Source organism: Chlamydotis macqueenii, chromosome 14 (genome assembly GCF_036417535.1).
Source record: "Chlamydotis macqueenii isolate bChlMac1 chromosome 14, bChlMac1.mat, whole genome shotgun sequence".
Lineage (NCBI taxonomy): Eukaryota > Metazoa > Chordata > Aves > Otidiformes > Otididae > Chlamydotis > Chlamydotis macqueenii.
In genome coordinates, this window is record NC_141569.1 from 16993755 (window position 1) to 17019534 (window position 25780).

Sequence of the window (25780 nt, forward strand, 5' to 3'; positions counted from 1 at the left end):
ACCAGTATTATCCTCACTTGTCATATTTATATTTTTGATTTTATTTTAAATTTTTATTAAAAAACAACCGTTATTAAAAATGAATTATTTACTGGAAGGCTTCTGCCAGGGAGAACTCTCATTTCAATCTCATGAACAAAATGCAGCACAGTTAAAACCCATAGGCATAAACAAAACCCAATTAAAAAAAAAAAAAGAGAACAGTTCAAACCATAGCTTATAATTACACAGTTTCCTCAATGTCAATAGAGAGGCTTTTGTTAAAAGCCTTCAATTCAAAATTTCATGGAAGACTTTTAAAACATGGGGGAAGAAGGCAACACATGCTTGGTTAAAAAACAAACAAACAAACAACAAAAAACCAAACAAACAAACCGGGAAAAAAAAAATTGCTTGGGTAATGGTTAATGAATTCCACAAATTTGCTTCCTCCAAAGCAATTCCTGTTCACCCCACCATACAGTTGGCCCTGGGTGATGTATTTGCTCAGAAAGCTGAACATACAAATTCCTGCCAAGTCATTCTGGCCCAAATTTCCCAATTCTGGCACTGGTTTGGAAGGGGTTTTCAGTGAGATCGTACCTGGCTTCCCGCTTCTTCGGGAGCCTGGAGTTTGCAGTGCCAGTAGGTACCACGGGGAGCCTGGAAAAGGGGCTTGGGCTCAGCCCCTTTCGGTCTCCCCCAGGTGAGACAGCACCAAGATGAGCTCTAAGCATCAACATGAGCCCCTGATCCAGGGCGGAATTAAGCACCTGCCCCAGTACATCATAGGTATCAAGCACAAAAGTGAGTATGTTAAAAATTGCAAATTAGTGACTACTTTGTAAAAAAAAACAAACCAAAAACCTATCCTCAATGTGGGAACTTTAAGGTCAAAACCAAATAAAAACGGTCTTAAAATATATACATATATATATGGCTTTTCATTTTTCTTATCCATTTCACTGCAAACAAAAATAAATTTAAGGGTGATATTTGGTTTTTAAAAACAATTCTGTCCTTCTCTTTAGCTGTCAGCCGGAGCGGATGGGATGGAGGCGCTGACTGCGGTTGCTCATGACACGGCTCAGAATCCACCCGAGTTCTCCTTCATCCTCGCTAGTAACCGGGAGTAGACGGGTGCTGCCAAGGAGAAGACCAAGCTGGGTGAGATGGACACACAGCATCTCCCTGTCCCCTCCCCTCCCAGTTATGCTACGTTTTGCTTGGCGCAAGAAAACAATAAATTTCTCTTTAAGGGACAGGGAGATAGGAGGGAAATTAAAAACAAGCTAGAGAAGTTGTTTTACCTAGTCGAGGATTCCTCTGAGAAACCTGCATGGAGAGAAAATAGAAGGTTTGCATAAACACAACAAATCTGACAGCTATAAGAACAGTTTGCATGTCAACATATTCATCCTAGTCTCCAAAAAATGAATGACTCTTCATTACTGGAGGTTGACATATATTGTACGGTATCAAGGTTACATTCACAGTGTGCTGCAAAACTGTAGGCTTCATGTTGCAATTTTTTTTGGTATTATTGTATTATTTCTTACATAATTATATCATGTAAGAAGAGAGGATTGGTCATTCCGTGAAACACATACGCTTACTCTTTTTAGAAGTTAAAATCTGAATGTGACCTTGTCTTCCAAACTTTACCAAAATGTCATTTCAGTAGTTTCACAGGGAGAGATTTTTTGTCTTTTACCTTGGATAACGCAGATGCCTGTTTGAAGATTTCTAATGCGGGATCTGCGGGCTCGTCACCTCTTTCTTGCGGCCTTGAAGCTGAGGGTGGGACATAGATAGCGTTAAAATACTCTTTAAAGCACACAAGCTGCTTCCTTCCAGTATTTTGGAGGATGTGTTGAAAATTGCAGAACAGATTAATCCTCCTCAATAAACTGAAGTAATTGCCATGTGTCACCTCTCTCTCCCAAAGCTGAAATGGTGCAGCTCTAGAGATTTCCAACCATGGACTTACCCTGCGGCTGTAAGACAGAGTTCACGGCATAAATCACACCGTTTGTGGCCATGATATCGCTTTCAGCAACAGGCTCCTTGTTGATATGTATTACGTTGTTTTTCTGTAAGAAAAAAAAAAAGAAAAAAAGTAGAAAACTAGAAATTTTTGTCATCAGTCAAGTTATATTAAAAAGCCCTCACTTTGCGTTCATTCATTTACTGGATGGCTGTAGGCGTTTTCATTCCTCTTGCCAATTAAGAAGAACATAAAAACAAATTATAGCCTGAGCTGTTTCTCCTGGAGCGGCTGGCAGGCTTTGGAGCACGGACTCTCCCGGTGCTCTGGCTGGAACTCTGGCCCATGGCAGCAGAGCAGCTTCACCAGCGCCCTGGTCACAGCGGGCGCTGCTGCTCACACCAAGAACTGTGGAGATGGCGTCAGAGAGGGCAGATCAGGACTGGACATGGGAAGAGCCTAGCACGCACGGTGGTCAACTCAAGGCACTCGGAAACAGCGGCCTTTCCATTTTTGTCCTGCATTTTCTTCCTTACGCACAGAGTGGGACTTGAGTTACTTATTTTCTGAAATACATCTTTTTCCTCAATAGAGGATCCTACATTCTCTTAATGCAGTGCAGAATTTCTGAAATGGAATTATACATCTAAATAAATCCTGCTGCGTTAAGAGAGCCCATGCCGAGATAATTTTCATTACACTGAAAAAGATGTGTTAGCTGAACAAGCTATTCATGTAGTTTATTTGTGCTTTTTCTTCCATGACTCAGGGTTAAATTTATAACAGCTCCTGGAAATCATTTACAATTGGTCTTCTGGGGAGAAAGCTGAAGAAAACCACATTTCAAGACTGCCAGGCTGTTGAATTGAACACATGGCAACAGTCCCTCTGCTACAGCCCAGAGAACACTGTTTGGTGGGGCTGTGCGCACATTTAGGAGAGGTTCCCACACCATCCAAATGAGCACAGATGTACTTTGATTCTCGACATGGCCAGCTGAACACAGACCACAGCCCTGCGGACCGCGAAACCCCGTCCGAGGTGACTCACCATGCTGACTTCCAGTTTATCTCCCTGCATGGACTTCAGCCTCACAAGGGCACCGACTGCGCCGCTCACCAGGATCTCATCGGCCACGTGGAACTTGAGGAGGTTGGCAAGCTCCTTGGCATTGCCTGGGGGAAGAAAACATTTACATTTGCAAAACAGCATTGGCGCTTGCTTCCTCTATTTCATGTGCTGGAATGAAATTACATGGAAAATACCATAATTTCCTGAAAGTGCAAGGAAACAATGTAAAATTGAAAAGACCAGGAAGAAGGACCTTGGTTGGAGCTGGTTAGGACATTGAGGCCAGTTCTGCCTGGACAGGTCAGGATTCCAGCGAGTCCAGAAGGACACTCTCCCAGTGTCCCACCTTGGTATGTTCCAAACCTGCCGTATACATGAAATCCCTATCTCTTGGTTTTTCAGTCCCCTTGTTCTCTCATTGTGCAGAGTATGAACCTGCTTCTGTTGCTGCTTTCACTTCCCAAGGTGGGAAAAAGACCTGTGTAAAATAAGGAACCAGACAGAGCACACTGGTATTTGCAAATGTCAATATTTTCACCAACGCCAGTGTCACTTAGCAATAACCTTCATAGCTGAAACGGCAGGATTCCTGGGTAGGACGGGAAAAAGTGCAGGAGAAATGTCAGCCCGCCTCCATCTTCTCCTTTAGAACTGCAGTGTCACTGACAAAACCCACAGACAGGGGATGTGAGTATTTGCTAGTGCAAAAGATGGCCTCCATCTATGAAACCAGAGCAGCTCCTCCAGCAAAGGGGACTTCTCGTTGCACTGCCTGTATCTGAATACACCGTGAGCTTTTTTTTTCCATTACAGTTTTTCTAGGGTGGCCACAGTTCACACCACACGTCCTCACCAGCATGATTCACTCCGTCATCAGAAGCATAAGCTAAATATTTGCTTGAAAAAACAAGAACGTATGAAGTGTCCGTATCTGGGATATTTCATTCCTGCAGCCGTTTACAATAGCTGCAAAACAATCCTGAAATATTTATTCGTTAAGCACTAGACTGGATGTGCACTCTGGTATTACCAGTTCCTCATCCCTGCACTTAAAAGGATAACCAGCTACCATGGGCAGATGCTTCCCAAATGATGATGTCAATGTTTGGTTGGGCTTTAATGACGAGAAGAAATTACACTCAAATACCTGACATTGTTTCCAACCACAGCCAGTTTCAGTATGAACAAAATAAAAGATCGGGCTGCTTATCCAGAAGAGCGTTATTCCCATGCTTTTATCCACACTCAGCCCACATGCCTGTGCTTTTCAGGATATTGGTCTTTGTTTGTGCTAGACTGGAATATTTGTTGTCTTCTCAGGGTCAGACTGGACTTCCTGCGTTGTCCATACACACACAGATGGAGCAACAGCTCCATCCTTTAACTACTTAAATTTCATGCACTGTAACTTGAGGCTGAGTGTGGACCACATTTTCTGTTTGCAAAACTTACTTCAGACACTCTGATCCCGCGCGGTTGACAACTACATTCTCACTTTTTCCATCCCTGACTTGCAAGGCAGAGACCTCATCAGTTCCTCTAGAAACACCTTGGAGTTCTCTTGCTCACACCAGCCAGCACAGCACAATTTAAGTCATAGTACATTTGGAGCACGCACTACAAACATGTTTTCCAAGCACAAGAAAAGCACAAGCCCATGCCCACGCTTTTTGTGAGAGTTCAGTGCCACTCTGTGCATCCTCGGCCTTCTGCTGGATTGGGCTTATCCAAGTCCGTTGTGTAGGAAGCCCATGCTTCCAACAGACAGGGTCAAAGAACACGATATGGTGGAGAAACGTAGCCATTTCTCCCATATCATGCCAATAACACACAGCAGCTGTTCATCTAAATGCTCTAGAAATGCTCACCCATCAGTTTGTTCAGTTCCCCTTGGGGCATGGCTCGGAAAGCTTCGTTTGTTGGAGCAAACACCGTGAAGGTACCTGGCCTGTTCAAGTTCTCCGTTAGACCTGCAGACTGGATTGCAGCCACCAACGTACTGCAAGACAAACATACACAAAATGCTTCACTATAAACTACTTCGGTTGGTCTTTGAGCAATTGCATGTTGTGTTCCAAAGAGAGCTGTGAAGTTACAATTGTGAAATCCTGCTGGGGTCCAGCAAATCAATTAACCAAAAGGTTGATTAGGTAGGAAATGAGCCTGTGAGGTCCAAGCAGAACATCTGAGAAATGGCAAAGCATCCTGGGAACACTGACTCCCTGGGGACCAAATGGACAGAGGATAGAGAGGCCTGGCCACAGTGGCTCTGATGGGCAGAGATGGCTTCAGAGCCAGCTTCTCACTGTATTAAGGGGGACCACACACTCTTGGCTCACAGTTCATTGAAGAGTTATTTGAAGTCTCACTCTCTATAATTTAGGGATCAGACCATGGGTTTGGATGGTCTTTCCATGTTAAAAAAAAAGTTAGATATAGTCATCACTACGACCCATAACAAATAGACACTGCTTTGGCAGCTCTTCTGCTCCTAAGTAGCACTTAGGGAGAGCAGAAAGGTCACCTGAAGCGATGATCTGCTTTGAGAACATCCATCACTGAGCCAGACGGTGGGGTCAATATTTTGTCCATGCTAAACAGGGTCCCAAACCTTCCTCTCTTGTCATGGGCAGCAATGCAGGCATTTTCAATGCAAAGGTTCTGCAAACAAAATTAAAAAAAAAATATACTTTATTAGCATATGCTTCAAAAGACAGATTTTTATACTTTCCACAATGCTCATTACGCTTTTTACATGATAGCCATAACATTACAGACATCAGGCATCATTCAGCCATATCCAGCACCGCACACTGCAGGAACTTACATTGCGGTACACGAAAACTCTCAGTTCCTTGTCACCCAGCGTCTGTAGTTTCTGTCCGTGGTAAAGATATTTAGAGGAGAGCTGGTCCCTAACAATGTGGTTCAGAAGCAAGCTTCTCATGTTGCTGTCAACAGCAGGGAGTCCATCTGCAGAAAAAAAATATGGGAAAAACCAGTGATTCACCTAAAATGACCATTTGAGACACTAAAAAAGCACAAATACAGAGCATTATCTGCACCAGGTTTTAATTTTAAAGCTAGATGCCACTGCCTGTAGCTGAGGCGTTTGAGAGAGGGTTTGCATGTTTCTGCGCTGAAACTTGGCTGAAGACTGTTTGAAGCCGAGCTGTGGCCCAAACTGTCCAGGTGGAAGAAAGGGATTTGCTCCCCAGTTTACCTTTGAAGACATCATTCACTGGGGCAAGGAGGGTCACTCGCTCACTGCCAGTTAGATGAGAACTGAGACCAGCTTGTCTGAAAAGGTCCATAGACTTGGAAGCTTCAGATTCTTGTCCCAGCTCAAACAGGGTCTTAGCTGAAAAGAAAAGAAACTCATAGTAACCTTGTGTTAAAGGCAATCCACCCATCACTACAAAATATCTACACCCTCTCAATCCAGTATTTCCTTGGCAAAATGAACAAAAGTAAAGGAACGGAAAGAAAGATGCAGAGAGGCACCAGTACCTGAGTCTGGGATCAGCAGCTCATTAACAAAATGTATGACACCGTTAGTTGCCAGGACATCCTTGTTGGCAATGATGGGCTTCCCGTTGAGGGTCAGTTCTTCCCCACTGCAGCCCACGTCCAAGGTGGCTCCTTCGAGAGTCTCCATTGTCAGGCCAGCAATGATGGCCTCAGCACACATGGCTGACTTCAGGATGTGATGGTTCAGCAGGTCTGTAAGAAAAGCAAGTGTGTAACAGACCAGCAAAAATCAACTGTGAAATTACTGCTGCTTTTAGGGATCCTGTTCAATGGCAAGGGCCTCCTGTACTGTGCTGTATGGGGCTCCAATCCAAAAGATCATAAACTCACAGAATGGTTTGGGGTGGAAGGGACCTTCAAAGCCCATCCAGTCCAACCCCCTGCAAGGAGCAGGGACATCTCCAACCAGATCAGGTTGCTCAGAGCCCCGGCCAACCTGGCCTGGAATGTTTCCAGGGATGGGGCACCCACCGCCTCTCTGGGCAACCTGGGCCAGTGTTCTACCACCCTCAGTGTAAAAAATTTTTTCCTGATGTCTAAGTGATGTGCAGTCATTTTAAATTGTGCTGATTTTATTCAGCAGCCTATGAGATAAAGAGCCTCAAAAGTGTAATTTTTATACACCTTTGTCATCTTCAGAAGATTTGACCCAATTGTCAGGGGGAGCTACACTGATTAGATACTATTTTTCTTGCATTTTGCTGGATTGGTAGAAATCACAGTCACATACAGGAGTGCTGAAGGAAAACTCAGAAAAGGGATTGCTTCAGCTCCTTCCTCCGTATCTGGATGCCACTCTCTCTGCCATGCCTACACATCTACCATATCTACATCCAAAGAAGTCTGGGCTGTCCAGTTTAAAAAGCTGGAGTCTGTCAAATGTGTTTACTGCAGCTGTTGTCAGAGTGTATCAAGGAGCCGTCAGATGTCCTTGAGAATTCAGAAGAACTGAAAAATACTCTTCAGTCTCTCAGTGGGCTCAGTAAACAAGCACTTACCCCTCAGGGCTTCTGGGTCCCCCAGGATCCTGTTCAGTGTTTCTCGTGGGATCTTCTCAAAGGCTTCGTTGGTCGGAGCCAAGAGCGTGTACTGGCCTTCGCTCTCCAGCAAGCTGTTGAGGTCAGAAGCAGCCACAGCAGCCTTCAGAGAAATGAGGAGAGAAGGGTAAAACACATTCAGCCAGAATACAAAGGTCAGCAACTTTGTCCAGGCACACACTAAAGGGCCAGATTTATTACGGCTTTTATAATTTCAGAGGACTTGCAAAAAGTCCTGAATAGCTTCTTTCAGCACTTTGTTCCCTTTATAAATTTGTCCCAGCCCCATGGTTCTCTTGCTCCAGAAATTTGAGCACAAGAGCCCTTTTTTTTTGGCAAGACTGAGAGCTATTTTGAATACCCTGATATGCCTGGAAAGGGTCACAGTAGTTCCAGTGAATAATTCAGATCAGAACCCACAGCTGGCTCACTGCAAAACCCCTGTGCTTTTGAAGTTATTCCTTAACTTGGCAAATAAATCAGTACTTGTCAAATCTTAACAGTTAATAACCCCTAAGCCTAAGATTCCCATAGAAGAGTGAGGAGACAGACTCAGTCTACATCTCTTTACTGACAGCAAGAGCAGGGTGATAATTATTTGCATGAAACCCTACTTGCGCTGATATCAAACACTTCTCTTCCTAAACCAAAATAAGCCCTATTGTTACAAAGATTTCATCAGAAGCTTTAGAGCAGCACCTAGGCATTGGCGAGCTCTTCATGACAATTGACTGGGAGTGGGATGACTGAACATCTTTAAGTCCACGTGAGGTGGACTCACCCGAAGGGTTTCCAGGCTTTCCTCGGTCTCAATGATATGCTGAATGCTGTTGGTCGTGGTAGCGATGACTTTGTCGATGACATGAACCACTCCGTTGGTGGCATGGTGGTCAGCTTTCAACAGCCTGGCGCAGTTCACGGTCACAATCTGCAGAGGGAGAGAGCCACGGGGCGTTATGCGCACTAAAACAAGAAGGTAAAGCAGCCTCTGCTGCTTTTCTATTTCAAACGCGGCAAGCGCTGTAATATTGAATCAGCAGGAGCAGAAATGTGGTTTCCTAAAAAAACACACAAAGAATGAGAATGCTCTATCAAGAATGTTTGAAACACTTCATGTTTAAAGAGCTTTGAAAACAATCAGTGGTTTTGTCTACCCTGAGTCATCAAGACTGAGAAAATATGCAAGAACCAACACTTAGGCAAGCATACTGTTATACAGCGATGCAGGCAACTTCCCCGCAAGCATCAATAAAACTATCTGCTTATAAATATTCTTAGAATCATAGAGTGGTTTGGGTGGGAAGAGGCCTTTAAAGCCCATCCCGTCCAACCCCCTGCAAGGAGCAGGGACATCTCCAACCGGATCAGGTTGCTCAGAGCCCCGTCCAACCTGGCCTGGGATGTTTCCAGGGATGGGGCATCCACCACCTCTCTGGGCAGCCTTTTTCTCAAGTTCCTTCTATATACATATCCTAAATGAACAGCTGTCAGCCTAAGCATTACAGAGTCCTGCAGGTCCGAGGACAGTGCAGGAGGTGCAAGGCAGCCGAAAGCAAGCCCGCCCTGGGTAGGTTTACCACAAATGTCTTACCCCATTGGGATAGTGGTGAATCTGGATAGGCAGGTCCTGGTACATTGAGTTAAGTGTGGTTCCGTGTTTCAGATCGTCCGTGAGGACCCGTTTGTTCACCATGTGGTAGCGGAGGGCATTGAGCAGCTCAATGTTAACGTTGCTGACTAAGGAATCCAGAGTTTCCTGAAAATGAGAAAAATTCATTTTTCAGTACTGAGTGCAATTAAGCCCCTTGTCAGAGAGAGCCAGGAGGTCTGGCTGCATCCAGGGTGCTTCCAAGGTGTATGTGTGTGTGCGTGTGTGTTTTAAGCAATGTATTCAGCCTTAAGCCATCTGTGCCAATTAAGAGCTCTAACTTTTGTAAATCTTTATCTCTTGCCTTACAACAGCAGCTAGCAGCTCCGGCACGCCCCAGCTTTGGCAGATGAAGGGATGACGGCAGCAAGCTCCTGTGTGCGGTCACTGCATTGAAATGAGGAGTACAGCCACAAAAGGGCCAAGGACAAATACACCAGGAGACCTTTCCCAACAGCATTGTCCCTGCAAGAGGCTCAACTGGTGCAGGTTTGGGGTGGAGGCTTGGTAGTGGGGATAGCAAAAAAGATGCCCCCTCCCTGCCCCAATAATTATTCTTACATATTCATGGACAAGTGATTTAAATGTGGGATGTAACTGGATTGGGGTTGTACAATCATGGGAGCACCAGCAGGACAGTGATGACAATTTCAGGAGTGGAAATTTCACTGGACACAGCGTGAGAGAATCAAAACCGATGTGAAGGAAATGTGTATGTGATTGAGCGTAGGAATACACCACTGCAGAAAGGCTGCAGCTTTGCCGAGGCTCCAGTTGTGACTGACTATTTGCACAAATTATTAAGAACAACCAGAGTGATAAAGTAAGGGTCAACAAGAAAGACCAAACGGGATGGAATGTCTCTTGCTGCAGGTCCTAATGGTGAGAGGCAGGAAGAACTGAATGAGGTGATTTCTACATCCACCCGCTGGAGAGCATCCACATCTTTCCAGTGTTGGGCTCTTTCAGAAACAAAGCTCTGGAGCTGATGGACCAGTGCAGTGATTCCCATCTTGGAAATTCATAGTCCTTCCTATATCAGGACTGTGTCTATTCTACCAGATGGGGCTGGATCCAGACCCCTCCAGAGCTGGATCTCCACTAGAGAAAGACAGAGGAAGAGGAGAAAGAAGAGGAATTACAACTTACAGCAGGCAAGGATGCCCAGGCGTCATTACTTGGGGCAAAAATTGTAAAACTTCCCGGTCCTTCGATTTCTGGCCTTAGGTTAGACCGGTCAGAGTAGATCTGCGTGGTGGCGGACCCAACAACTCCCAGGGTTTCATAGATGTTTGAAAGCGGCAGCGCTGAAAGAAGAGAAGGTTATGTTCCCAACACGTCATCCATCCTTCCCCGCACTGCGCTGAATTAAAGGAGAGCTGCCGGTGAACACCCCTGGAGAAATGAAGCATGTCAGGGAACTCATATCTGTCCATTAATTAGCTAATAAATAATCAAGGCCTGACAGCTCCAGCCTCACTCACAGCAGTGTAATCCAGGATCTACCGCATCTCTGCCGGTTTAAATGGAGTTGCTCTGGATCTATACGGATGTGAATTGAGGCAAAGAAAGATATTCATTGCTTTCACCCAGTCCTCGTTTGTACTCAGGCTTTTGGTGCTCGGAGCTGGCAGGTCACTGCCGCTCTCGGTCTCCGCTGCCCCATCCACACCAGACTACGTGGTTAACTGGGCGGCATCAAACTTTAGTGGAAGGAAGCATTCAGAAAGTAAAAGCAGAATATGGCTTTCTTCAATAAACACCGTTCATTCCCTCCCAACCTCCACCAGTGGCTGAACTTTATTTTCTCCTCAACGCAATTTTGCTAACCTCGTGCTTGCCAAAATAAAAACGAGCAGAGATTGGCAGAGCTGCCTGCTACTCTGTCATTCCTTTGTATCACATTTCCAGCACAGCTATATTACTTGCTGGAATAAGTAGTTCCCTATGGCCCTCCCATGCTTGATTAAGTTTAATTATATCCAAGGTTTTAAGTTGTCTGGAACATTTTGCATGCTTTGGAGCTGATCTGGCACTGAGCTGGTGATCTGCTGAGTCCATTTTTGACTGCTCATGGCAATATTGTGCACAAATTGGAAAAATCAAATCCACTTTGAGTAATTTTCTAACATTTCCCTTTACTAGGCAGCTGTATAATTTTAAGAAGTCTAAAAGACATCAAACATATTTTTACCAGCTGGGCAGCCTTTTTCTCCGGGAACTTTTTCATATCCAGGGCAGCACTCGTAACTGATTACTCTGGAATAAGAGATGGATACGGCAGGTTAACTGATGGCGTCTCACTGCTTTTTCTCTATTCGCTATAATTCTGTGTCCATCCATGGTGATATTTCTAAGCAGACTCTTCATTAGAAATATAGACTTGAACAAAAGACTGACTGCAATTTTTATCTCCTGCAGGGCTGCATGTTACCAGTTTCCCCACCTAACAAAAGCAGACACAATTTATTTTCAAAGTCACACTTTCCAGGAGACTTTGTACAAAGAGTGGATGGAAACCGATGGCACGGTCCCAACAGACAACCTACGCAACTCGCTGCAAGTGCTGGTTCATTTGGGCACGTTTCCCATGGGATTTGGGGATCTCCCCGGCCGACTGCTGCTGTCACATCTCATCACTGTTTGGGCAACACGCTGCAATGCCGATACAACTGCTTTACCAAACCAGCCAAGCATTTCCCCTTCATCTCACCTCATTCATGTCCACCACCAGAAGTTATTTGCTTACTTATGGCAGAATCCACAAGACAGACTTGGAGGGGAAGGAGCATCCCTGGTCTCGGATGTACTGGCAGAAGGGCTTGGGATAAGCCCCGCAAGGACAAACCTCACTGGTGGTTGCATGTGCATCCATGGGCAGCCCAGGTGGTACCACAGCTGACACTTTGCTGACACTGGGTACGTCCATGTGAGCACCGTGTGAGCACAGCATTTCCTTCTGCCTGGCAGCAAACTGCTGCCCTGATCAAGCGCTATCTCCCAGTAAAACCAAAGAGGCCAGAGACCCCATCCTGGGGACTTGGGGCTGTTCCCGTAGATTTGCAGACCCTAAATAAGCAAGAGCTTCCAGAATGCTGTGTCCATCGTCTGCAGCTCAATGGGAAATAAAAGTCATCTGATTCTCAAAGCTGGCCACTTGAGGGAACATGTTTCCCTGGAAACATTCCAGGCCAGGTTGGCCGGGGCTCTGAGCAACCTGATCTGGTTGGAGATGTCCCTGCTCCTTGCAGGGGGGTTGGACTGGGTGGGCTTTAATGGTCCCTTCCAACCCAAACCATTCTGTGATTATATGATTAAAAGGGAAAAAAAAACCTAAAAAATAAAAAAAATCAATCCAGAAGTTGCCCGTTTATTTTTCACAGGGGGTTCTTTCGCCTATTGCTCTTATGTGTGGTGTGAAAGGAGCAAGGCCACCTGATTGATGGGCTATGACAGCGAGGGAATAGGTGTTCCTCCCAAAGCCAAGCGTTCTGTGCTCCCGGTTGGATCTGAGACAAGCAGGATGCTGTATCGCTGAGCCTCAGCACACTCACTCAAAGAGAAAGGCAAATCCTCAAGCTTCAGATATTTGTCATCATTTTAACACTGTTAACAAACAGTGGAAATGCCTGGGCTTTGAGAGGGAATTCTTCAGGGTAATTAAGAGCCAGTAAGTGAAACAAATACCTGCTTTTCTGTGACAGAAGCAAATAAATTCTGTGTCACGGTTTCCTAAGAGAATTACAAAGCAAAACCAGACTGATTGTCTAGACATTATATATTCCATGTGGGAAAGAGTTTGCCTAAAGCAATCCCTTCCTTTGACTACTGGAGATCTTAACACCCTGCTGCCCCGCTTTCCCCAGCCCCCCCGTCTCGTGTTCATTAGAAACACACGCTTTCTCCCCCCGCCACTTCCCTCCCCTACCTCCGATTTTTCTTTTTTTCACCCTAGAAACTAAATCCAGTCTAGACAGTTCCCTTGCTTCAGACCTGTAATCAAAGACGAAGGGCTGATTAAAGAGAAATCATTCCAAAGTTCAGCATAAATAATTCCCGAGTGCTGACGTAGGCTTTAAAAGGCTTATTTATAGATCGATTGGAGATTAATGAGCTGTGACGAAGGGGCAGGAGGCTGCAGCACGCGGGGCTCTCCGGCTCGGAGCTGCCCTGACAGCCGGGATGGGAAGGCACCAGGAAGGGATGAGGGACCACGCTGCCTGCTTTTCAGCGGGTTGGTGGGCATCTCCAGCACCATCCCACGAGGGTAGCTAATGGCAAGAAGCACGGAGGCCAGTTATGGGGCCAGCTCCACCCATGCAGGGGCTCATTCAAGCCCCTGGTCTCACTTGCCCACTGAAGGTGAGTACCAGCATCATCTGGTACGCATTTCAAGTTGAGTACCAGAAAACTTCTGCAAAGGGCCAGGTGACCACAGAGGTGCTGAGCCAAGTGTTTGCACCTACAAAGTGCCAGAGTTGGGGACTAAAAAACCAGCTTCAGCCACGTGCCCTCTCATGGCTGGTGGACTTGCTGGAAGCGCACGACCACCCAGCCCACCCACAGGCACGTGGGCACCATTGGAGGGATTGGGGGTGCAGGACTTCCTCCCAGCTGGTCCTGCAGCCACCTCCAGCCCTGAGGGCAGCAGAGCCATGGCTGAAGGCTGCCCTGCGTCACGATGATACAGTACCCTACACGTCCACGTGGGAGGAAGACTGCTTCTTCAACGTGTCCTCCTCCAGCTGGGTGGGAGCCACAGTCTGCTGCCTGGAGAGGAGCATTTCTCTTACATGGCCAGGGGCAAACAGCTCACAGGAGAAAACCACCGCACTGTGCGGCAAGTTCTGCACAAAGCCTTTGGAGATGCCAAGTCCATCCCTGTTTCTGGTGTCTGCTCAGCGGCTACGTACGGCTACACCGGGACGGGGCGGGTGCCAGCGATGTGGGATAAATAGGCAATGCCCTCGTACAGAGAGCATCTGTCATCCACTCCGCAACGCCTCTGGCCGCAATTTCCTGACCTCCTCATTGAGTCATTTCAAGACAAATCTGTAGTTTTTCAGCCTCTGGTTTTGTAACACTCTATTTCTTAAACGTCTATCTGTGGCTCACTGCAGAAGCAAGCTCCCTGGCTTTTATTAGTCATTGTTTCACTGCTGCTGCATTCTCAGGATCTGATATTAAATTTTAAGTGCATTTTTTAAGGTAATAAAAATAAGCTTAGGCATATATTAGTGAATAAAGATCCATTTGTAATAATTTCCTGTAATAAAACCCATATGTTTTGTTTTTGTAAAATAAGTGCCAGCGAGTCATTTTTTTCCTGAACTGAGGAAAGTACATCAGACAAGAAGTAGCAAGTTAATTTAAAAGGAAAAAAAAAGGAATGTATTGAGGGGCAACTTACTGCCACTAGTTATTCCTCAGAAAATAATCAAAACCCACATTTATGTGAGTTGTCTTTTCATTCTCGAGAGAAAAATGTGTGTGGGGAACGCGTTCAATTGCAACCTCAGTTCTGCAAGAATGAGTCCAGTGCATAAGGGAGGTAGAAAAACATAAAAAACACAGGCCCAACTATGAGAAAATACTTTAAATAAACTATTTCTTTGGCTTTGGAATAACCAGCAGTGGAAAATTACCTAATTACCAAAACAATCTTGTTTCAGTGCTCATTAAAATCAAAGCAGTGTCAGACTTCTTGCCAACTGTCTTATCTCACTTCATCGTCCAGTAATGCAATGATAAAAAATGTACATAAATCCTCTATCTAATTTCTCCCTCACTGTGTGAGCCAATACTTTAGCAAAGAGAAGAAAAACAAAGGAAAAAAAAAACCAGATAAAGAGGTAAGAGTCCTCTTCTAATGCATGAGTTGAAATTTCCAAGGCAAAGCTAAAGACCAGGCACATCCACATTTAGCGAGCTGGCTTTCCTTGCTGCTTCAGTCACTCTGCGTCTTCCGATGCAAGATGTGACCATCCAAGACGAAGGGAAGTTATGCTACAGGCTTGCAGCAACTTTTCTGCCTTCCTTACTCAGGGTCGAACTTCTCCACTCTAAGCTGGTTCTGCAGGAGCTCAGCTTTGCTTCTTGGCAGTACTTGGTCTCTCACTGACCTCCTTCCCTCCTACCTGTTTGAAACAGTGCTCAGAGCAAGAAAAGACAAGAAATTAAAGCCATCAAACTATCTTCCTAGGGCCAGGTATTTGCACCTGCAACACACATCCAGCTTGTGGCACCACTGACCCTTAAAGAAAACAAGGAGGATAACAGCCAGGTCAGATGTGAAGTAGCTGAGACGGGTCAAGTGTCTGCTATCCCAGGACTGCTCTTCTCCCAGGAAAAACCTTTTAGGAGGAGGAGAGAAATGACCATGCTTGTCCAGCTTCACCATCCCCCCTGTGTGGATGGAGTGGGTCCCCCTGCCAACAGGAGGACCAAGCACACAGCTTCAGGAGACGGCTACTGGCTACGCATCCCCAGCAAAGGCTGGATCCACCCACTTGTGCTGACAAACGTGCCGAATCCTGACCCTTTCTGGGATTTAAAGGCATGTGGTGTACTCAGAACCTCTCATTGACCAGCTCAGTCCCACAGAATGGGCCAATTTCAAGGGTTCGTGCTGAGCACCATCAGCTGTGCCCACACACTCTTTTGAGTGCTGGTGCACTGAGCATGGCACAGCATCAGGCCCCTGACACTGGTTTAAGAATTCAACTGCCGCAGCATAACGCATCGTGTCCTTTATGGCCCAAATGACTCCTGATTGCTTCCATACGCCAGGAACACCACGTCCAGTGGGAGCCATTACCAGCAAACATTCGTAACCAGAGCTGTCCCAGGGTCCTCTGGAAAAATGTGAGTCAAGGCACGTGTCTTTTGTTCTGCACAAGCACTGCTAAAGGGCAAAGTAGGGCCCAGGCTCAAAAATGACTAAAAGAGAGAAGAAGACAATAACACCCATTGTCAAGATGATGCAAAGCGAAGAATACTGAGCAAATTCCGTGTGTAATGGGAACATTATCTCATAGGTTAACAGGCAGGTTAATGCTGTGAGTGCTTTTCTCGCAGCAATGCATCATTGGATTAGACGCTTGGGTAAAAGCAGAGAAAATGAGGTTAGAAGAGATCAACCCATCTCCTCAAAGGAAATAATGAAATATTGCCAGATGCCAGTTGTTCCACCTCTCTCTGGAGATAAGCAGAGCGTTTGTCTCTGCCAAATACAGCTGCACACTTGGGTTACTTGATGTTAGTTTCTCATTTGCTTCAGAGCTGAAGAAATCCATGGTTGGATCGCTTTGCCTTTCAGTGTTTCTAAGAGCAAAACTTTCCCACATCCCCAGCTGAGTCATGTTTTCTTTGGAGACTTACTAAGCTACTCTGTTATCAGAAGAAGCAATGATGATACCATATTGCCGTGCCATAATCTTGTCCATTTTAAGTCAAAAAAGCCACCATTCAGCCAACGTGAGAGCCTGAACTCTAACCAGCCAAATTAAGTCTTCCCAGATTTGATGGGTTTGTTGACTTAAGGGGAGTGTTGTTTGTTTCTTTCTTTTTACAAATTATCTCTTCCTCTTCTTTTTTTTTTTTTTTTCTGTCCACAAAGACAATTGGACATAAGGGAAATCATTACACATGCTCACTATATGGTACAAGCTGCAATATATCCTCCTGAAGTATAGAATTTTCCTCTTTCTTTCCTCTTTTAGATGAATTCATGGGTAGCACGATGAAAGGCCAAAAGCCATGCACAGCGATTATTCCTGTTTTGCCTCCCTCCCCATCGTACCAGCACCAAACACATGAAAAATGGCAACCAAAATAAAAGCAATATAGCCCACCACAGTTAAAGATCTCCAAGTCTGCTGTTGACTACAGAAGCAGAGTGTATTCGATCTGCAGTGATGAAGAGCATGTCCCTGTACATCCAATCACAATTTACGTTGGACCATATCGGAAACACAGGAGATTATTTTCTGCTGTTTGTTCTTCTTGGCCTTGCAGATCCAGGACCAGACCTGGCCCATAGCTCTGCTCCCCACGGCCAGCATCGTTCAGGGCATTTTTTGCGCTGATATTGGGCAACGCTGTGATGCGTGCTGAAGTGCGGGCCAGCAAATGTGTCTGAAAGCCCAGTTTGGCCAACGCCAAGGAAAAAAAGATTCCCTGCTCCTGATCTACAGCCTGGCAGATAGACAAGCATGCATATCCTTAATTATCTGCTGAGTACATCTTTCAAAAGAATGTCCCGAGGCTACTTACACAGATACTTTATGCAACAGTTACTTGAGTATTATTGTTTGCAATTTCAGACGTGGAATTGGCCTGCAAGTCTAATTAACTTTCCTGGTGGAGTCATCAGAGACTGTTGGCTAAAACTGACACCTCTTTCCCCTTATTTCTCTTTTCCCTTCCAAAGCAAACATATGTAGATGAATTTTATGTTCCCTCCAATATCCATCAGCTCTGGGTTGCCTTTTTTCTCCACTTTTTTCTTTATTTTTAATCTAGGCAGCATTGAGCCTAGCATGGAGAGAGACACAGCTGAGTACTAGAAGACATCTGGTAAGCCCTTCATTACAGCATTGAAAGCTATATACGCATATACAGAAATGCAATTAGAATAAACCAGTAAGGTTTGTATTTATGTGGTACTTGCCATTCTTAGCATCCAAGTGTTTTAGGATCATGTTTGCCATTTGAGAAAAAAACCAAGTATTTCTTTGGCAGTAAAAGGCTAAACCAATTTTTAACACATCTACACACTAAGCCCACGCCGCGGGCTACCATCTGCTTCTCCCACCCGGCACCCACCTCTGCAACAGGGTCTTTGGGGAGACCCTGGCCGGCGCTTGGGTACTTACGTTGACTTCCCACAAATCTTCCGCTGGTACCACTGCTTGCAGTTGGTGAAGTATTTCCTGTTCGTGCCGATCAGCTTCTGCACCGCGCACACGTTGGGGCTGCAGGTAACGACAGAGCAGACAAGGGTCCTGTAAGCCTCCCTCCTCTCAGTGCTGACCCCCAGACCCCGCCTGACAGCACCCAAAAAGCCCTTCTGTGGTTACAAGGGAGGAAACTTTGAGAGCTGCAAGTCAACTGGCTAGATCTGAGCATATCATGACTAGCATAAAAGAGAATGAGATCTCCCTTCACTCTGCCAGGGTATCTTTTTCTTAATTGAGTGCAAAATCTTTACTTTTTTCCATGTTCCACCTCTCACCAAAATATAAAGAAATTAAATTAAAAATAATACTTTGGTCAGTATTTCCATGGTGAACAGCTACTTACAATTTGAGATCCCAGCTAAAACCTGATAAAGTTATGCAATAATTCAAATCCTTCCAAAAAAAACCCCAAAACTATTATTTTATTGTTTAAGACACGAAGAAGGACAGATATTTATCAGCCTACGGACCGACTTGCACCAAAACCCCAATGGGTACTTTTGCTGCTGACTCAGCCGATTCTGGACATAGATGCTGAGCTGCTGATGCGGAAAATAAGCGAGTGGCACTGTCCACTCCAGTTTCACACATCAGGTACGACAGCACGGATTGAGAGCGGCTATCATAAGGCACGGAGAACTGCTTCCGAACCGGAAAAGTAGGTGCTTGGCGTTACACGTGTGACTAACCCCACCAAGAGCTGACTGCGGCCCTTCAGCTTTCTAAGAAGCGGTGTTGCTGCGAGCAAAAACGTGGTCAAACAGGAATTGGGAGTTTAATCACTGCTATTTTGGCCAGCACAGCGTTTCCCTGCTCAGCCTGGCTCACCATCCCCATGGTCTGTGGCCAGCAGCCCTGGCCACGGATGAGGGCAGCACACGGTCAGTGCATGAGATGTGATTGATGGATTTGGGCTGCAAGGTCACCGACTGCCTCTGGGCTCAAGCCAGAGGCGTAGCAAACGCCCAAGCAAGCTGAGGATGCTTGGCCCAATTGGGACTGGATTCCCAGCACCAACACCATGCCCCAGTTGTGGCAGCGGCACCAAAAGTATGCACAGCATTGGCTGGCAGGCAGATGCGAGGAAAACAAATAATTGAGCAAAACACATAGATCATCACTTCAGCCCATTGGAAGTGGTCTGCATCGTCCAAGGCAGAGTTTTTATTTGCACAAATGAGACTCCAGATGGGGCCTGGAGATGCTGTGGTAAAGGTCTTGTTGATCTGTTTAGGAAAACAGACAGCAGCCTGTTTCACACTGGCTTTGACTGAGACGCTGCCCACTCACCTACCAAAATTAACAAAAGCAGAGTTTGCAGCCTGGTCTTCCTGCAGCCGTGCTTGCTTTTCACCGGCATCCCAAACTCGGCTCTCTCCAAAATGGGCCAGCCTGCCCATCATTAGCATGAATTAACCTGAGGGTCTCCCATATGTTGGCTAACTCCAGCGCCAGCCTCAGCGGGAGCTTGGCTGGCCTTCAAAGAGCCTTTGTTGATGTGGCAGCAGCAGGGCCCTGCAGCGGCAGGATCCGACCCCGCGCAGCCCTGGCACCTTTGTCCTGCCCCGAGGGGAAAGCGAGGGCCCACGGGACCTGGGGCAATTGGGCTCACTGTTTCCCTCCTTAGTGCCCTATCCAGTAACAGTAGTTTGTTTCTGCGTGAAAGCATTTAATTGCCTTTATATATATATAGGGTGAGGGACAAGGAGAAAGAATCTACTGAAAAAAGTTAGAAATCACAAAGCCAAACTTTCAGCTGGTGCAAACTGGCCCAGGCTCAGTAATTTCCATGCCAAATCATCGCTTAGAGAGACGTCTGTGCTCTCTGACTCAGCCCACCTCGGCTACCCCGGCCCCGCCGCGCTGAAATATGGTTCCAATTACATCGAAATTCCAAACCTTGCCTCGATTTCAGCGTCTGGCTGACGGCAATGGACAATCCCTCTAATATTCATCTTGACAAGCCTGGCTACTGAAGGACTTGTTTGATCATTTCCCCCATATCCTCGGGAGCAGCCTGCCAAGAAAACCCTCGCGCCTTCAGGACAGCATCGAACCCGGCGCTGCCTTGCTCCCTCCTCCCTGCCCAGGACCGCAGATCCGCAGAGCTGCTGCTCCCTCCCTGACTTATCCTGGAAAACTTCTTCCCAGTTTTTCCTCAGTGTGGAAAAATCCCCCCCAGGGCCGCGTTATCAAGGATTCCCACAGGCAGGCTGTAGTAGCAGCTCCCTGCGGTGCGTGTTCTGGTCCTTTGCCCGGTCTGGCTTAAAATGAATTTGTCAACACTCTCCCCTCTCCTCGTTGGAGTTCATCACCTCTGCCATGCCATTCCCAGCCAGCCGCGCTGACTCGAGGATAAAACTGTCTATTGTTCCCCTTCAGCCGAAGCCTTCCACTTGGCAGGCAGCAGCTGGGAGCTGCTGGGGCAGGGGCTGCCCTTTGGGAAGGGGCAGGGAAGAGCAGGATCTACCAGCTGCCTGCCATGACTATGTCCATGAAGCTCCCTGGCACCATGTAGTGCCCACAAAGCTGAGTGGGTCTGGGGAGAGGACTCCTAGATTTTAGTCTTCAAATGTTAATGTTCCTTTTATACTTCTCAGCTCCTCTCCTGGAGTTGAGCTGACTCACTTAAAAAAAAAAAAAAAAAGTTAATTAAGATGTACAAGTTTGGCTGCTGAGCCAAGGTCTGCCACCCAACTCGCTCTCGGCTCAATGGGAGCATTGATGGCGTGGGGGGATGCTCACAGCAGAAAGGGTGGCAGTCCTGGTCGCACATCCCTCTCCAGCTCCCTCCTGCAAGCGAAACAACGCGCCTCACATCCACGATCTTTTTGGCTGGTTTTGTGTTGCTGTATCTCTTTGACACGTCATTAATCAATGCTCAGAATTCAGTGGGTTTTTAAAAATTAGCTTGGTATAACTCACTCTCTCTATCAGAAAGAGAGCGGTGAGCAAAGTGCTGTGGTCAGCTACACTGGGTTTATCTCAGCGTGACTTCACTTCATCTGGAAACCCTGGCATACCGATTCCTTGCATCTCCCAAAGATCTCGGTCAGCGGCATGGACCACAACCACCTCTCACCCTGTGCCTCCACCGATTGTACAGGGAGGAACAGGCTTCTCTCTGCAGAGACCAGCTCACTGACCCACACCAGGACGGTTGCACCAACTCACCCAGGCTGAGCAAACTTCTGCCCCAGGGCTATCAGCAGAATGGGATATTTGCTTAGTTTCACATGTAGAGATGGAGAACAAGACTCACTGTATTTGCCTGTAAATCACTACAGTTCTTTCACAACTGAGATTTTGCAAATAGACATCAGCTCAGAATTTGTCTGTTGGATTCTGTGCCTGACTAGACATCCAAACAGCATACCCCCTTCCATAAATACTGATCTGGATCCCTGCCAGATAATGTATCAAATTGCAATATTTAACTCTTGAGTTTGTTTGTTTGGGTTTTTTTTAAATGCATTTCATGACCCTGCCTTCAGCAATCCATTTAAATGGAAGCTACAGTTCCATCAATGTCACTGTCCTGAGAGACGGAAGCCAGCTGAAAGATTTGTTATCCTCTCACCCTTCCTAATTCCCAATAAATTTTAAAAACTCTGGGAACAACTAATAACATTGGGTTAGTTTTCTAGCTATCAATGAGGACTCAAACTACTCAGTCCATAACATGTTGTCGATTAGTAAGAGAGGTCTGCATCTATTTTTTTTTATATCCCTTATCTCAGAAGGTTTCTGAGTAAATAAATAATTACTTTTGTCGAGAAAACTTTCAAGACTTACTGGGGGCTCCAGTCAAAGAGTGAGTTGGTGCTTACTCCACAGAAACACTCCTCTGCCATTGACCCGATTTTCTTTCTTTTTCTATAAATTCATGAAAACGAGAATTCCTTCCACAAAATGTTTAACCGTTCAAAATCTGGGCATATCCCTCCCCCCCCCCCCCCCTTTTTCCTTAATGGGGACAGACTGGCAAAGAATCACTGAGAGGTCTAAAATGACATCTGCAATATAAAGCATCCTGAAAGAAAGGAAGAAAGTTATCCAGGGAAGGAAGAAAAGAGGATGAAAGAAAAAGCCGTTATCCCAGGAAGAAGGAAAAGTTGCGAAGAAGAAAAAGCCGTTATCCCGGGAAGAAAGCACCCAGCCGCAGCATCCCCCGAGGGATCGGCGGAGCCTCCGCACCCGCACAACCGGACCGGACTGGCCGCTCTTTCCCACCGGGATTTGTACGAATATCGTGGAAAAAAGGTCCCCCGCCCCCCCCCCCCCCCGCTTCCCCCCCTCCCCTCCGCCCTTACCCGTGCTGCCGGCCGCGGAGCCGGCTGTGCTGCAGGACCTGCTGGTACGGGGACTTGGCGGCGGCGGCGAGGCCCAGCGCCAGCAGCAGCAGCGGCAGCCACGGGCGCGCCATGGCCGGGAGGCGACCGGACGGGACGGGATGGGATAGAATGGGATGGGACCGGACCAGACTGGACGGCGGCGGCGGCGGCCCCTGCGCGCCCCCGTTAAATGAGGCGGCGGCCGCGCGGGGGCGGGGAGCGGCGGGGCGAGCCCCGCGGGGGGAGCGGAGCCACCGCCCGGCCCGGCGGGAGGGGAGGGGAGGAGAGGGGGCCGCCCCCCGGGAGCGGCATCCGCCCACCCACCCGTCCGCCCGGCCATCCTCCCCTCTACTCAGCGTTTCATCCGCAATCGGTTTTTTTTTTTTCCTTCTTCTTCTGGAGTTTTTTCCTCCCCCCATCCCACCCCGAGTCTCAGAGCGGGACGGTTGGACTGACACGCTCCGGGGGTCCCACGGAGCCCACGGACTAAAGCCCCTCCCCACCCCGCCCCAGGGAGCTTTCCCGGCTGCCGCCCGGCCAGCCCAGCGCTGCCCCACAGCCTGTTTGAACCCCACTTCATCCTGCACCCTCCCAGTGCCTGCTGGCATCACCCCCCCACCACCACCCGCGGAGCCTTCCAGCCCTGTCAGGGGTCACGCGTGGGGAGAGGGCTCTGATTCCTTTTAAACCAGGAGCGGTAAGGCTCCCGTCGGTGTATCCCACTGGCTGGGTTGCTTGTGTTGGGGTGAAGCCCTGGGGTGGGTTTCACAGCGAGCCACCCCATTGCTCTGAAGCGTCACAGACACAAAGGTGCTGGCCCACCATGGCCGGTGTGACGGAGCCCTGGAAGCCAGCCCTGGTGTCACAGCCATCTTAAGAGCTCACATGGGGAGCATCCATCACAGCCAAGGGCAGAGCACGGTGTTCAGCGCTTGCACAGGTCATAGCAGCAGAGAAGTCAAACCCCCACTGAGGCTGTCATGGCGCTCATCACTACGGATTCCCAGGGAAGAGGCCATGAGAAGTCCTAAAGACTACAAAACGTGGACAAATGACAAAGAACTGAGGTTCCTTGTGTGACACCGTGCTCAAAGGAGCGGGGAAGACTCAGCTCACCTGGCCCCCAGTTTATCCAACCTGACTCTCCGCAGCATCTCCATGTTTGTAATGAACACACTGCTTGGGCTGACATCAAAGTAGAAGGGCTCTTTCCTCCCTAAGTCCTCCTGGGAAGCAGAAAGGGTCCTTTGTGGCAACGTGCCCCTGGGGACAGACCTCTGCAAAAACCCTCACGTGGCTTCACAGACTGGGCAGTGGCCAGGAAAGGCAGCTGCTCAGCAAAGGACAGGGATTGAAATGTATCCAGCAAGGAGCCACCGAACCAAACAGAAGAAGTCTTTAGCAATAATAAACACTTTGTATTTACAAATATTTTTTTCCCCCACAGTAAATAAATCTGATTAGTGTAAACAACATTAACACTTCTTGGATGATGTACACAAACCCATTCCTCAATCAGGTTTCCTCTCCCCAGGGAGTGCCTCATTGCTGCCTCCAACTAAGTAGGTAAATCATGAAGTCTTAACTGCAAAGGCTCATGACTCCAGCCTAAAAGACAAGAAATAAAGGGTTTAGGTCTTCCTAAGAAAAAGGTGAGGTTTTGAACCCTCTTAGGTACCGCCTAACCCAAGCCTTTCTCAGCTGTGCCTCTGTAAAACAGAGGGATTTTGTGAGTGCCTCCAGGGCTCCGTTTAAAAGGGAGGAGTGATCAATGCTTTCCCCAGAACCAGGTGACTTGGTTCCCCAGCTCTGGAAAAAGATTTAGGGCTGCAAAGCCCAATCTGGTGGATATGCATTTTTCCAGGCCAGAGTTAGACCCCACCACTCCAGAAGGGAACAAGCCTTAAAATTCACTCCTCCTCTACCAGCTGTCGTCATTTATTGCCAGGGAAAGGCTTAAAGCTCCTAAAAAGTGAAACGAAAAGAGGAGAGAGATGACAGCAAATGCATTTCCGACTGCTGAGTCCTCAGAAAACAGCAGCCAGTTGCGGTTTTTCTGCGAAGAACAGTGAAGCTCCCACATGGTAGCAGGGCCAAGCACCTGGATGTAGGCTCCTGCCTTATCTCCCCTGTGCTCAATTGCCATTTTGGGAACAGCAAGGTCCCTCCAGTTTTCACAGCTGGTTTACAGACCTATGAGCTTCTCTCCTGGACACCCCCAAGGAGCAGGAACCCCAGATCTTTGAAAGAGCATCTTCCCCCAGGAGCACAAGGCTGCCTGTCCTACGATGAGCTTCCCGGGATCACCACGTCCATGTTACAACCTTCCAAAACAAGGGTTGGTGTCCTCCAGACGCTGAACTCCGCACTGGAGTCAGCAGAAGTTTGTTGAACCCAAAATGTTGGAAATGAACTTGGCAAAGCTTTTTCCCAACGGAATATTTTCCCAGAGACTAAGCAAACACTGGGTGAGGAGGGATGGGTGGCTGCAAGGGGTCAGGGCCGAGCGTGGGGAGGGATGGGGCAGCCTCGCTGCCTTCCTGCACCCAGCACTGGCATACATCCTGGGTCCCCAGAGCGACGCGCTGCTTTTCCTGCCCCAAAAAAATCTGGATTGGTTCTGCGGAGACACACAGCATAAGGCAAAGGCAGGCGGATGCGCAGAGCCGGCGGGTTTGCCTTTTGGGCAGCAGAGATCTCACATGGAAAAGCATCTCCTGCAAACCCCACGGGCAAATTCACAGTTTTTATCTACCGCTGCTGGTTTCCTTCCTCCCCATCCCTCCCTCCCGGTCCTGCTGCCTCCTCGTTCTTCTCCAGTGCATCCCTATTCATTATTCCTCTCCAGCAGGACTGCCTGTACTGACTGAGCCTTCAATTAGCTTCTCTGAATCCGTTTGCAAGTAGTTCAACTGTTGCAAAGAAATATTCAGATATACCAGGCTATCAGACTGTGACAAACCTGGCTGTGAATGACCGCCGCTTGGGTTTGCACTTGTTTTAACCTCTGCTTTCAGACGGATGTTTGGTTTGAGACGAAATCCATGGGCAGCGGACTCTCTGCACGCTCGTCCGAATACTCTGAAATCAATCACGTAGAAAATTGCACTTACACAAATAGACACTTCCAGACACATTTCAGAGTAAGCAATAAGCAGAAATAACAGCTGCTCCACCAAAAGGGAGGAATCGCAAGACATGCTCTAAGCCAAAACGAAGAAATCTCCAGCAAT

The 25780-nt window shown here is 47.3% G+C and overlaps 1 protein-coding gene across 1 annotated transcript; it reads right to left on the reverse strand.

The window, feature by feature from the left end:
* Window positions 1-12: 12 nt before the first annotated feature.
* On the reverse strand, window positions 13-22771 carry TGFBI (transforming growth factor beta induced). The gene is made up of 17 exons (XM_086759085.1): window positions 22527-22771; window positions 18130-18228; window positions 11448-11512; window positions 10403-10560; window positions 9197-9361; window positions 8387-8533; window positions 7567-7708; window positions 6548-6760; window positions 6261-6398; window positions 5865-6010; window positions 5562-5698; window positions 4906-5036; window positions 3017-3141; window positions 1970-2072; window positions 1694-1773; window positions 1290-1314; window positions 13-1122 (listed from the first exon to the last, which is right to left on the reverse strand). The coding sequence occupies exons 1-17, from the start codon at window positions 22637-22639 to the stop codon at window positions 1067-1069; spliced, it is 2043 nt and encodes a 680-aa protein (XP_086615211.1). The 5' UTR covers window positions 22640-22771; the 3' UTR covers window positions 13-1066.
* Window positions 22772-25780: the final 3009 nt, after the last annotated feature.

What these genes read in the sequence shown, in the direction of transcription:
- TGFBI (XM_086759085.1), bottom strand. Translation starts at nt 22,639, where the DNA reads ATGGCGCGCCCGTGGCTGCCGCTGCTGCTGCTGGCGCTGGGCCTCGCC. An exon ending in GGACCCAGAAGCCCTGAGGG is followed by an intron (nt 6,761 to 7,566) that starts GTAAGTGCTTGT and finishes CTTTTCTTACAG; the next exon opens with ACCTGCTGAACCATCACATC. An exon ending in AGTGAATGATGTCTTCAAAG is followed by an intron (nt 6,011 to 6,260) that starts GTAAACTGGGGA and finishes TTTTTTCTGCAG; the next exon opens with ATGGACTCCCTGCTGTTGAC.